This window comes from Xyrauchen texanus, chromosome 15, assembly GCF_025860055.1.
Source record: "Xyrauchen texanus isolate HMW12.3.18 chromosome 15, RBS_HiC_50CHRs, whole genome shotgun sequence".
Classification (NCBI taxonomy): Eukaryota; Metazoa; Chordata; class Actinopteri; order Cypriniformes; family Catostomidae; genus Xyrauchen; species Xyrauchen texanus.
The window spans coordinates 24,742,464-24,757,172 of record NC_068290.1 but is presented as its reverse complement, the minus strand read 5'-3'; the positions used below and the strand labels follow the sequence as shown (position 1 = coordinate 24,757,172).

Genomic DNA, 14,709 nt, shown 5'->3' with positions numbered 1-14,709 from the left:
CCTGCCCACACACACTATTTACTCAAATAAAACACATTTTCTGGTCTAATTTATCTTTCATAATCTTTTATCTTCACTTCACATTCATTCAGTTCCAGGTGTCCTACATGTTTCTTATTGAATAACCAGTTTCATTCACAAATACACAATATTTCAAAAGTAAAATATGTTTTGAACAGTGTTTCACATTGACTGAGTAACACATTCAAAGGAAAAAATCAAAACTACACACTCCACATTCAGCTACTGTCATTATCACACACTCAAGACAAGATACTGATGACCGACAACTGAGACACACACTTAGGAATAAGATATTCCAGTATGGTGTGGGTACTGTCACCTCAGTGACACAGAGACACAGCTGAGATCCAGAATCTGAGACCATACTGAGACATTTCAGATTCACCATTTATTCACCTCGATCCGGAGCCCACAAGATTTCAGTCTCACAGAGACAGACTTCTGACTATCTGCACAACGTCTGGTTCAATTTGCAGCCTCTTCACAGTGTAGTGCATTTCATGAACAAATGACTCTTATTACATGGCTCTTTTTAGTTGTTCAAAAACACTTAAACATCAGTCAGAGTAGTTGTACTTAAAGCTGGTGACATTCAATCAGACAGTTCAGTTACAGACTGGTTGTTCATATGACAATGTGAAGTTAAAAGATACAAAAAAAAAGTGTAATCAGGGGAATTTTATGAAGAAACATACAATTAAATTAAATATGTTATAATTTTTTTTGTAGAGCTGTCAGAATTAACGTGTTAATGCATGCGATTAATGTAAAAAATGTTAACACGTAAAATTTTCTTAAACGTGATTAACGCATGTAGAGTAATATTTAGCATTAGCACTTGTGTGAAGGGTGGAACCTTTGTAATGTGTCTGCCCTAAGTCATTACACTGATGTACACTTCACAAACAGGCACAGTGCCAGAGCCCTTTTAACAAGACGAGCTTACAAGCTTAGCATAAAATAGCATAACACGGCAGTCTCATAGATATTCTATGGGCGGTACTGTCGTAACACTCTCCTATGATAGAGCAGTGGAGGTTGTTATTCTAAACAAATAAAAGTATCTCTGACAGTGCTTCCCTGTCTGAGATAAAATGATGGTGAAAGGAGCTCTTAGTGCTATTTCATGTACAAAACAAGCCCTCATGGGATTGTAAGGCGCATTTTAATTACCACATAAGCAAGTCAAGTCTTAACTTAACTTAATCACCAAAATGCAAAATGAGACGTTTTTGTCTGGAAGCGCTTTTCATAGTGAGTTCAAAGATTGACGCTCGCGTTGACACTCTGACGTGAATTATGAACGCAGCCAAAGCCTTTCTAGCAATTCATTCCATTGTCGGCCATCTTTGGAACGCTCTCTTGAGGCTATTTCCAGTCATGCCAGTGCAACTCCAGCAGCTCCCCGACTCGGTCCTTCTACCCAAGGGGTCGGTTAGCACTGGGGCAATTTGGGGATTTCAATGGGAGCTTGTGGGACTTCCTTTCGACATCCGTTGACCGTTGGCTGCCGTTGGGCGTTCCAATTTCTCCCATTCATTTTAATAGAAGTGGTCCATCTCTGCTCAATAATCTCTGACGCAGCTTCACGATTCCTCTAACAAAGCGGATAGCCACAGTCTACCGGCAGATTAATATAAAGATATGTAATGACCATTGCAATGAATATGCAATGTATGAGGATACTAGTTTTTTCATTTAGTTAACCTCCCACTTTACGTTTAATGTTACTCGAATTGGTGATATTTTAGTGCATTTCATGTGGAAGGCTACGTTTGGAAAATGTTAATAAAGCAATATATTGTTAGATATTGTTTGTTTTTTTCTTTCCTAAAATGGAAATAAATTAATTTTGACATGAAAATACGTATATCAAATAAGTGTCAAATTTTAGCACTTTCAAAATCTGTGAATAATCACGAATAACTACAAAAAATTATACAATTAATCACGATTAAAAAAAATTATCGACTGACAGCACTCATTTTTTGTTTTGGAACTTTTTTATTTAATGTATATTTAGGATCAATTATTGGATTGCAGTTATGCCTCTAAGAAGTCTGTGTAAGCAGGTTTATTTCAAGAATTGCATTAATTTCTGATTTGTTAGCCAATATCTGCTAGCCTATATAATTCTAAATCTTTTTTCCAAATCTTTTTTCCTCAAAAGTATCAAATGAATTGTTAATGGAACAGATAAGGAACCAGAATCGTTAAGAGGTATCACAATCGGAAACCAAAATAGTTAATGTCCTTACAATTCCCATTCCTAGTACGATTACAAACCGTTCCCGCCACGGATTCCTTAGCATGATCAGCTAGCCGTGATAAGGACAGAAAAACGTGTAGGTGGAATGCTTTAGTGACAAGGTGAATCACGATTGGTCACTTGCCAAGTCATTCCATTCTAATCCTGATTTTGCAGCACAAACAGAGGAAAAAGAAAAGTGACGTGTCAACAAGCCTCGATTGATATGGAACGTAACGATTCAGCAAACGTAACCTTCCAGCCAGATGGTGGAAAAGTGTCTATATATATGGCTTTCATCTAGTATGAGAGCAACATTAAAGGACTACAGAGAAGCTCTACAGGACACTTGGTTGATCTTTTTTTAATGAGCCGAGAGTTTGTGTGATCTGCTCAGAACAGACACAATCCTTCCTGCAAACACCCAATGCTGCAACTCTTACTACATCTCTACAACTACTGCCCTCCATTCCCCACACTCCCACACACAGACACACAGACACATACACTGTATCCTCACTATAAATCTCTGCTTCAGCACCTCTCTGCACCTCATCACTTCTCTTCACCTACACCCTTTCTATCCCTTTTTCTCCCTCCATGTTTAAGGCTGTAACACCCTCTCCCTCACCCAGCTTCTCCTGTAAACTCCTCTCCCCTCTGTTCAAAATCCCCATCCTGTCTTCAACAGAATGCCGACTTAATAACAACCACATGATTTACGTGCTGCCAAAAGACAGAAACACACACACTTCTCTGTTTCAGGACGGAATGAGCTTATTTGTCAAGTGTGTGTGTGTGTGTGTGTGTGTGTGTGTGTGTGTGTGTTTGTTTGTTTGTTTGTTTGTATTTGCCTCTTTGTTTATTGTGTGATCATACTGTATGTGTATGTTGTGTCCTTGCTAATGTGTGTGTGGTACTGGCCTTTATTCAGCAGTATGTGAGTCTATTCCGGCAGACAGTGATGTAATGTCATTACCTAATGCTCTATATCAGGATACGCTCCATTACTGACATCTCACGTAACCTAATCACTCCCCCACATGAGAGTTAGGTATGAACACAAACACATACCCACAAATCACACCAACACCAAATTAGAGTGAAAATAAACTTTATTATGCAGAACTCTCAAATGAAATCATGCTAATGATCTCACCTCCCATGTTTGGCTTCAGTGGAGTCAGACCAGGCGCTGGACGCAGTGATGTCAGAGTCGGGTATTGAGCCATCCTCCATTCCTAGAGCATAGCGACACCTACCTGTGAGATAAAGAGAAAACACATCAGACAGAATCTGAAGGCACCCTCCAAAACAAGCTTTATGAGATTCTCACACTAATAAACACAAACATATTTACTCGGCTATATAAATGAGGATATTTCACAGACTTCTAAAAATACAGCTTAAACCAGCCTAAAATTGATTACTACCCCATCCTGATTAGGTAGGTCTTTTTGCTGGTTTTGGGGACTTGTCAACTGGTCAGGCTGGAATAACACCTTAAAACAGCTAAGACTAGCAAACCAGGTTGGTGTGGTTTAATTATTTATTTTTTTAAAGCAGTCAGGATACGTTTAGCATTTTTTTTAAATAAAAGGAGTGCCGCTTGCAAACACGCACTCAGATTTCTTCTTCGGAGCCGAGCAGACGTATTCACAGAGCTGAATTCCTCCTGGTGTTCCATTCATCTCTCTCTCTGAAAAGCTGTTGGATCTACAGTGCATTACAATGGTTCTCCCCCTCACACACAACGGTTGTGTTGAGTAACACCCCTGGGCACTTCGACAGCTGAGCAGATCTTCTTATATATATATACACACAAATAAAAAGAGTTGATTTTCCTCTAAAAGAGTGGCGCAACCGAAAGTGTCTTTTTCAAGATGCCTTCTCGTTTGTGTGTATGTTTCCTTGTTGTGATCGTTACCTCTCTGCTTATCTCGGCCACTATCACTGCCTCTCGTGTTGGGCACTGCCCACGCGGGGACAGCACTTGTGGACGGGTCATGATCTCACTGCGAGGGCATGATTTTGGGAACGTTGCGTTCACGGCTTTCTCACTCCAGCGGCTCCCGGACTCGGTCCTTCTACCCACGGGTATGAGGCGGTGTCGGTTAGCACTGGGGGCGATTTGGGGATTTCAATGGGAGCTTCTCCGCCAGAAAACCCCCAGGCATCCTTGTTTGCCCCAGCGAGATCTGCGATGTGCCCGCTGGCTCGTCTCCGCCCCTGATGTGATGGTCTCCATGGGCTACAAGGATGAAAATCTTCCTCCCCTGTAACAGGCTGTTCCGGGAGTGATCACATGGAGCCAGTTAAGTGCTTTGATGTCTCTAGACTCAGCACAGCCACAAGTGGCACCTCAGGCTCTGTCCCATCATGAGGCCCCGCCTGCTGGTATGTCCGACATGATTTTTCCCCCTCGTGTGTTGCTTGGGGGTGTGGCTCGCGCTCCCCAACCCCCTGTGATGGCAGATTATGACTGTCCGACTCGGCTACGCGATTCAGTTCGCTAGTTAATTACTGTTAATTGCATAATTTGTTCTATTTACAAGTATTTTCATTGATTTGTTCAACAAATGCTTAAGCTGGTCTCTTTGACAAAAAATGGCATTTCTGGAAAGAGCGTATGTAAATGAGCGTTTGTTAATGAGAGAACGCTCAGATTGCTTTATGTTATCTGTGCAATGCATGATTAGAAATTAAATATACATTTTTTATTGTTTTTGATCAACAGCTGACTGTATAGAACAAAATGGGTATTAAAAGAGACATTATTCAATGACAAATGTGTTGCGTGGATCTCGTCTTTGGACACACAATCATTAAATGGGACAACTTTTCTTCCAAACACGCAGTGAAAGGATCTCACTGCTAAATATTCCACCACTATACTACAAAATTACTGGCGAGTGAAATTTAAACATTTACCAGCCAGTTACCCACCCCTAGTCTTTAGCTGGCAAGGCCAGTCAAACAAACTGAGCACTATTGAAAGTGCCAAAGAGCCACAGTGTTCACACTCTTCAGGGAGCTCAACCTACAAATTATTTACTTATGATCGTATCTGGATATTAAATAAAATTAAACACAGATTTAACTTCTGGGGACAATTTAATCCCCAAACTATTGCTAACTAAACCCACACACACGACACAATGTAAAAATCTAAAAAATACCAAAGAAATACTGTCGCATTGTTGGAATGCTTGGGTTGCTGTGGCAATGAATCACAGGTGTAGCACAGTGAAAAGGAGAAAGAAAAAGAGGGAGTGAGTGGAAAGAAAGATGAAATGAGGACAGTAGAGAAAGATTCTGGCACAAACTGATCATATATCTGTCCTGCCTATAGGGTGTGCCTGTCAGTGTGTGTGAGTTTTAAAGCTGGGGGTGATGGGAGAGGTTTTTGGGGGGTACTCAGTTGCTTTAAAGTGAGTCATGAGATAAGAATGCTATGGCTGAAAAACAAACCCTGCCCAGCCAGCAAGACCCTCACATACACACACACACACACTGTAGACAGTTGCCCATTTCATTACATCATAACACTGCTGCCAATAAACTTTTTCTCTTTTCCAAACTCTCTCTCTCCATGCATGACTCTTAATCTCTCTCCCTCCCAGTCTTAATCTCTATCTATCTCAAATATCTCCAGCTAATACAGAGCAGATGAGAGCTGCTCTTTACAGTCATTGCTTATTATAAGCAGATGTCTTTGAAACGCCTCATTGACATTCTCATCCTGATCTATTTGCACACACTATCTCTCCTCAGGAAACACATAACTCTCACTAAATTAACAAATTCTCACTTTATTTTCTTCGCCATGCACACACTGCAGCTCCGGTTGACACTAGTGTCACAAAAACACCCAAGAGCAGAGGAACAGTTCAAAGTCTTTATTAACAATAAATAGCTATTTAAACTGTACTGGCAAAGAATGGTGTACCCAGCACTGGCTGCAGTAGCAGGGGGAGAAGCTTGTGTATGTATGTGCGCCATGGCCGCGCAGTGGGCAGATCCGTGAGGACTCCGTGAATAGTGTGTTTGTAGGCGAGTGTGTGCGTCATTGTAGTCAGGAGCAGATTCGTGAGAATCCTCCGTTGAAGTGTAGTGAAGTGCAGAGAACCAGCGCACAGCAGACTGGAAGGCAATCAATCTCCTAACACGCGGACAGAGACAAGGAATCATCAATTGAAGATTTGTGAGCTCAGAGATCAAGCATACGGCAAACTGAAAGGCAACCACACTCCCAACACATGGGCAGAGATGGGCAACCAAACAGATACACAAGACTGGATCAACTAGGCAGAGAGACTGAGGTAAGTTACTTCACACCAGACAACAATCTAGCAAAGATACTGACAACAAAAAGGGATTAAGTAGGGAGTGAATCCGCGGAGAACCAGGTGCTGCTAGCATGCTATTTAGTGGCATGATCAGTGTTCCCCTGGGAACAATCAGTGCTCCAATGGAAACACTGATCATGAATGCTGGCAGTGCCTTCGAAACATGAGAGAGAGAAATATCAAAACAAATAAAATAAACCAACAAACTACCTGGAGCCATGACAACTAGGGCTATGTGATATATTGAATATTTACAACATATTTGTGATAAACAATTAAGCAACATTGTGAATATCAATGTTTTTGATCATTTCTAATTTCTTTAAAAACAATGCAAGTTGGGGGGCTGGGGTAGCTCAGCGAGTAAAGACACTGACTACCACCCCTGGAGTCACGAGTTAGAATCCAGGGCATGCTGAGTGGCTCCAGCCAGGTCTCCTAAGCAATCAAATTGGCCCAGTTGCTAGGGAGGGTAGAGTCACATGGGGAAACCTAACGTTGGTCGCTATAATGTGTTTCGCTCTCGGTGGAGCACATGTTGAGTTGTGCGTGGATGCCACAGAGAATAGCGTGAGCCTCCACACGCGCTTTGTCTCCGTGGTAACGTGCTCAACAAGCCACGTGATAAGATGCACGGATTGATGGTCTCAGACGCAGAGGCAACTGAGATTCGTCCTCCCCCACCCTGATTGAGGCGAGTCACTATGCCACCACGAGGACTTAACGAGCACATTGTGCTTCGTGTGAATTATCTAAGGATCTATGCATCCGATTACCTTGTGTGTGGGCCCATTTGAAAGATAACGATACTCTTTGAGAGCTTTCCAACAACATATGACACATGGCTATTTGAAAAGTTTTATGTTTTTACCGATGTACACTGATATAATAATATGTACAGTGTGGAATTTTAATAAATTATCAAAACAGAACACTTCTGATTTGTCTGAAAATTTAAAAGCACTTGATCAGTTTTAGTCATAATGCCTACTTGAGCTGGAAAGTAGAGCTTCTAAGCTTCTAAACAATACATATTTTGTGTTGGTCAAGACTGTAATTATTAATATTTTGACAATTCCTTTTTTTTTTCTACTCGCAGGTCCCACCAAGCTTAAAGGGTTCAAATGTGATTGTCACTACCAAAACTTTGCAATGTGTAGATGGCCTGTGTACATTCTCTCTCCTGTGGCAAATTGTGTGACCAGAATTGTCTCCGTTCCAGCTTATTACATGATTAACTATTAGTAACAACTCATGAAAAAAGCACCGTTGCCCAAAATGATGGATCATGATCTTTCATTCAAAGACTGGGCTTGAATTTAATGGCTTTTCATGACCACAGAACCATTTCACAGACATTAAAAATGCATTAGAAACCCTCAACAAACAGCAGAAAGAAAGAAGGAAACGGACAGGAAGAGAGTGTTTAAGATGTGAACACAAGAAGACTGATGAAAGGAAATCTGACTGTAGGACTGACTGTAGTCCTCAATATCTGACCACAAACCACACATAAAATAAAATGTGTGTTTTTCACACTTGCTGTGATGTATGACAACTGTAATAAACAGAACATTTGACATTCTTACCAGAGTCAAAATGCCAATCCAAGTCCTGGGCTGTTGTCCAGGAAGCGAGGAGGACAGCGAGGAGGGCAGGCAACAATGGCAGCAAATGTATTGCCATAGCAACAGTGACACACCTGGCTACCTGTCCAGAGTTCGACTATATTCTACAGACATACCTAAAGGGAAGAGAGTAAAAGTAAATTAGTAATTTGTTAAAAAAAAAAAGAAAAATCAATTGCTTTCTAAATTCCTTTCATGAAACTTTTACAAATGAAATATTACATATTCTATACTATACTATACTATACTATACTAAACATTCACTACTGTTCAAAAATGTTCGAACATAAAGACAATTTTGTTTTTTAGAGAAATCAATACTTACGTTCACCAAGGATGTATTACATTTACATTTAGTCATTTAGCAGAAGCTTTTATCCAAAGCGACTTACAAATGAGGAACATAGCAAGCAATTTGTCATACAAAGTTCAACAACATCTACATTGTGGTACTGCCAAGCTCTCAAGGTGGCTGGAGTAATATAGACACTATAGCGCAGTAGAAAGAGACAGACAAGTATATATATACACTCACCTAAAGGATTATTAGGAACACCATACTAATACTGTGTTTGACCCCCTTTCACCTTCAGAACTGCCTTAATTCTACGTGGAATTGATTCAACAAGGTGCTGAAAGCATTCTTTAGAAATGTTGGCCCATATTGTTAGGATAGCATCTTGCAGTTGATGGAGATTTGTGGGATGCACATCCAGGGCACGAAGCTCCCGTTCCACCACATCCCAAAGATGCTCTATTGGGTTGAGATCTGGTGACTGTGGGGGCCATTTTAGTACAGTGAACTCATTGTCATGTTCAAGAAACCAATTTGAAATGATTCGAGCTTTGTGACATGGTGCATTATCCTGCTGGAAGTAGCCATCAGAGGATGGGTACATGGTGGCCATAAAGGGATGGACATGGTCAGAAACAATGCTCAGGTAGGCCGTGGCATTTAAACGATGCCCAATTGGCACTAAGGGGCCTAAAGTGTGCCAAGAAAACATCCCCCACACCATTACACCACCACAGTGGTAACAAGGCATGATGGATCCATGTTCTCATTCTGTTTACGCCAAATTCTGACTCTACCATCTGAATGTCTTAACAGAAATCGAGACTCATCAGACCAGGCAAAATTTTTCCAGTCTTCAACTGTCCAATTTTGGTGAGCTCTTGCAAATTGTTGCCTCTTTTTCCTATTTATAGTGGAGATGAGTGGTACCTGGTGGGGTCTTCTGCTGTTGTAGCCCATCCGCCTCAAGGTTGTGCGTGTTGTGGCTTCACAAATGCTTTGCTGCATACCTCGGTTGTAACGAGTGGTTATTTCAGGCAAAGTTGCTCTTCTATCAGCTTGAATCAGTCGGCCCATTCTCCTCTGACCTCTAGCATCAACAAGGCATTTTCTCCCACAGGACTGCCGAATACTGGATGTTTTTCCCTTTTCACACCAATCTTTGTAAACCCTAGAAATGGTTGTGCGTGAAAATCCCAGTAACTGAGCAGATTGTGAAATACTCAGACCGGCCCGTCTGGCACCAACAACCATGCCATGCTCAAAATTGCTTAAATCAGCTTTCTTTCCCATTCTGACATTCAGTTTGGAGTTCAGGAGATTGTCTTGACCAGGACCACACCCCTAAATGCATTGAAGCAACTGCCATGTGATTGATTAGATAATTGCATTAATGAGAAATTGAACAGGCGTTCCTAATAATCCTTTAGGTGAGTGTATATATATATATATATATATATATATATATATATATATATATATATATATATATATATATATATCTCAACAACACTGCCAAAAATTATTAATTTAGCCAATTATTAATACTGTTTGAAATAAGTGTTTTGTATTTTAATTTATTTTAAAATAAAATGTTTACACATGATGGTAAAGCCCTATTTTCAGCATTCATTACTCGAGTCTACTGTCCTAAGAATACTGTGCCACCCAATCCTTAAGAAATCATTCAAATCTCACCATCAAAGCTGTCAAGAACATGTCCAGTTAATCTTGTTCTCCAAAATAAAAAGGTAAATATATATATAACAAATAAGCAATAAAGCCCCCAAGTGCCGTTACTGTAATGCAGAAGTAGTAATGATAAATTATTTAAACTGTAAAGTTTTTATTAATCAAGGTAGTCTGTTGTACTGGCTTTGATTTATGCTGATTTTAATCAGAATGATGATTACATTCAATGTAATAAGGATTTTCTCTGCTGTATTACACTAATGAGATTCTAATGAGAACCATCATTGAGAATAATGAGAATTACAATCCAACTCAAAAGCAAAACACCCAGGCGCATTGCAGTAATGAGAATGGATGGTGAAAATGTGATTAATTGTCATGAAAATAATGTCAATCAAAAAAATGGAAAATCGTATAATCTATTTTTTCTTTTGATTTTGCCATAATGTATTATTGTGAAAATCACCAGATGATGATAATGAGGGGAATCTCCACTGATGTAGCCATTTGGTGGGAAGTAGATATAAACCTTTGATATCATCACACTTCACTTACACTGTGGTCCATAAGTCTAGAAACAGTTCCAAACTTAACCATTCCAACAGCTAAATGTACCAAAACACATTACAAAAAGAAAATTAATCTACACAGCACATCATCTTTTCCATGAACACCACCCAGTTGTCTCTGTGAATATGTGATTTGGATTTGTATGTGTGCACATGGAAGGCATGGAATGAGGGGGTCTATGTGTTGGTGTGTGTTTGTGTGAGGTGGCAGCTGTCCCCGTGCAGAGTGACAGGGCTGGTTCTGAAGTCTGAGAGACAGACAGCTGATGCACAGCTGTGCAGACACAAGGACAAAGAGAGAGTAGAAGAGAGCAGGAGAATTTGAAAGGAGGTGTGGAAAAGAGGTGTAGACGAGGCATGTAATAGAGCCAGCTTAATGGACTGTGTGTTAGTGTGTGCATGCAGTATTCTACATAGTGCTGTGTGTGATAGAGAGAGCGAGTGCCCCAGCCAGTGCAGCTGCCCAGAGCTCAAGACAGACAGTGGCCAACACAAACAGAGTGCAAGTGTTTCCAAAACCAAGGGAAACAGAAGAAAAGGTTATCTGTGTGTGCCAAATAATACGGCACTGTAACGCAAGTTTGGGGTTTATTACAGTTGGCATTACAAATCCTCTCACGTCTGTTGACAATATGGGCAATCACTGTTGTGTATCCTCAGTAACACATCAATAAATTTAAATGAAACATAACCAAAAAACTGACAGAGAGAGAGAGAAAATTCTGAGACCCATTGGAAAAGAGAAGGAAAAAAACTAATATATAATCGCCCATATCATGTTCTTGAAAGAAAGACATATGCTGTATTTACACTACTTGGCCAAAATTGTATGGATCCCCCTATCTATTTAACAGGTTTGTCTATTCCACTCATTTCAGTGAAGGCAAGTTGTGCTACGGTACACAATTACATTCTTTGGGGCCCTTTTTTGTTCCAGCATGACAATGCCCCTGTGCAAAAAGCAAGATTCATAAAAGAAACACCCCTTAAGATAAGACAACCTTTATTGACAATAGCCTTACAATTATAACTAAGGATTTTCTTAACCCATGCAACAATAGCCCAGAACTTGAATTCTATTAAACATCTTTAGGATGAAATGGAATGGCAACTATGATCAAGACCCTATAGCTTAAAATCAATGCCGAACCTCAATAAAGGTCTTGAGTCTGAGTGAGAGAAAATCCCCACAGCTATGCTCTATCATTGAAAGCCTTCACAGAAGATTGGAGGTTGTTTTGAAATTTAATGTTCAACAACCACACATGTGTGTTTTGTTTAGGTAGTCCACATACTGTATTTTTGGCCATGTAGAGTAGCTGTATTAGTTTGAAATCTTCTTGCAAGACCAGAGGTGGGTAGAGAAGCCAAAAACTGTACTCAAGTAAAAGTACAAAGTCTTTTAAAAAGTAATTACTCAAGTAGAAGTAAAAAGTACAAATGTTAATAATTACTTGAGTTAGAGTAAGAAAGTATCAAATTAAAAGATTACTCAAGTAGTGAGTAACTAGTTACATTGCAAAGATCTGATTAATAATTTTAACACCTTGCGTGCATGAATCATGTGCCTTTGTCATCCTTTATACCCACTGTTACCGTGATAGTTTAAAAATTAAAATGACGATATCCTTTATTCACCCTCATGTTCTAAACCAGCATGACTTGGATACAATGAACATAATTAATGAGACGTTAGACAGAATTTACTGACACCATTTACTTCCATTTGTTTGTCATTTTTGAATGCATTATCAAGCATGCAATCAGCAGACATTCTGCCTAACACCTTGCTTTTGGTTCCAGAAAAGACGAAGACACAAGGTTTGGAACAACGAGAGTGAATCTAAATGATGACAGAATATACATTTATGGGTGAACTATTACTTTAAGGATGCTTGACAGATTAGGTTTGAAAATTAGAAGAAAAGTTTGTAAACGTTTCTAGCAATTACTACAGAAAAAAATGAATGTCTCACAGGTTCAATTATATAATTATGCATAATATTGTATATTTTTGGTGATGAAATAAAGCAAGATCATGCATTATTAATGCCTAATGTCGCTATTTCACAAATTCTGCATGGATTCTTTGTTCAGTATATTCTGTAGCTTACAGTATATACACTGACAAAATAATTTTGATCATTTGTTTTGAGCAATAAAAGTGAAGTTGCACCTTTATCTATGTGTTAGAAGAGTGTTTAAGCTTATTTTAGTTCAGAGCTTGTTCTATGTTGTCCTTAAGAAAAATGCATCACATGCGTGCTTTATAACGCATATGGCTGTATGCTCGTGCTGCATTATCAAGCATGCAATCAGCAGAGCAAAATAACGCGTTGTCTACATCAGATGCGAGATCCACGGCACGATGCGACAAAAACAAATTGCTCCCATAATCAATGACTCTGTCTACAACGGATGCGTCCGCATGGCATAGCGATGTACATCGCTCGCATCCATTGTAGACAGTTTGTAATAGGGCTGCACGATTTGGACAAAAAGTCATATTGCAATTATTTTGAAAAATATTGCGATTGCGATTTGAGCTGCGATTATGATGGTAATGTTTTCCACATGTTCAACAACAAAAAGTCTACTGGGATTTTCACACTTGAGTCCTCTTAAAAAGAACCAAACTGAGACCTTTTTTTCAGTTCAACCACAAACAAATAAATATATAAACAGTGAAACAAAGTCTTCTTCATATCCAAATGTTACCGTCCACCGTACCTGTTTTTGTCTATTTTGTGACAGGATCTCAGCCCACTAATCATCATCATAATTTTTAGAAACATAGTCAATTTGAATATTAGGGATGCTCCAATCAGGATTTAAAAATCTGACACCGATCTCCAATTTTCATCTCATCAATAGATGCTGATCATTTAACTTTTTATCAGCAGCTGTCAAAACTGGTTATATGTATAAGCTTTCTGCTCAATGTCACTGTTAACTACATTTCCTGTTTGTAAAACCATAGTTGTTGCCTAGTATTTGCTGTCAAAAATAATGTTGGTTGATTAAATAATTCAGTATACACAACATATCATTTTAAAATATAAATGTTATTCTTAGGGATTAAAAATTAGTAGGCTTATACAAACTATTATTTACTGTATATATATATATATATATATATATATATATATATATATATATATATATATATATATATATATATATATAAGATAGTCCTAAAGAATGAGGCTTGATGTCAAACTGAATTTTGAACTAATAACCCATTTGGTGTAATTCAATTTAAAGTGAAAATATTGGATAGTTTGTAACCATTTAATTAAATTATATTCATTATTTTATTATACTAAATTTAACAATTTGCATTATATTATAGTAACTAAATATTTGATATAGACTTATTATATGTATGTTCCTTCCTTTTCATTTTTTGGGATGTTAGAAATATTAGTTCCGCTTTCACTTGTTTCCGCGGGGAGTGTAATAAGGGCGACATGCTCTCTCGTTAGGGAAACAAATGACAGTAGAAGAGATAAAGAGATGTTTTTGGACTCTACAGGTGTTACTGTTAATGCTGTTTGCTCAACAATCATTTAATAAAGATGTTTGAATTATACCCCATCTTGTATTCTGCGTTAGTATTATGATACCTGCGCCTTGCGGAGACTGAGATGCTGCTACCGCAGAAAATAATAAAAAACGCTTTTATATAGTCTGGACTGAGCAGCGCAAATAAACTTTGAATGGAGCAGCCTATTTATTTAATTAATTAAATCGCAGCCCTTTGCAATTTAATAATCCCACAAGGTCATATCGTTTCGATTTTATTTCGATTAATTGTGCAGCCCTAGTTTGTAACATGGAATTGTATGCACTGACATATTGCAGCACTGATATAAGAAAACTTATAATTTAAAAACTGAGATCA

The 14,709-nt window shown here is 38.8% G+C and overlaps 1 protein-coding gene across 4 annotated transcripts in view; it reads right to left on the bottom strand.

Annotated features, from left to right (window-relative positions):
- The window catches only part of LOC127655559 (epithelial discoidin domain-containing receptor 1-like), a 61,683-nt gene that overhangs the window by 28,573 nt on the left and 18,401 nt on the right, over positions 1-14,709 (bottom strand). For all 4 annotated transcript variants that reach the window (XM_052143451.1, XM_052143454.1, XM_052143453.1 and 1 more), the window contains exons 2-3: positions 8,211-8,365; positions 3,432-3,534 (exon numbers count right to left, since the gene is read on the bottom strand). In XM_052143451.1, the coding sequence (XP_051999411.1) occupies positions 3,432-3,534; positions 8,211-8,307 (200 nt within the window). In that variant the 5' untranslated portion in view covers positions 8,308-8,365. The remainder of the gene's footprint in view (positions 1-3,431; positions 3,535-8,210; positions 8,366-14,709) is intronic.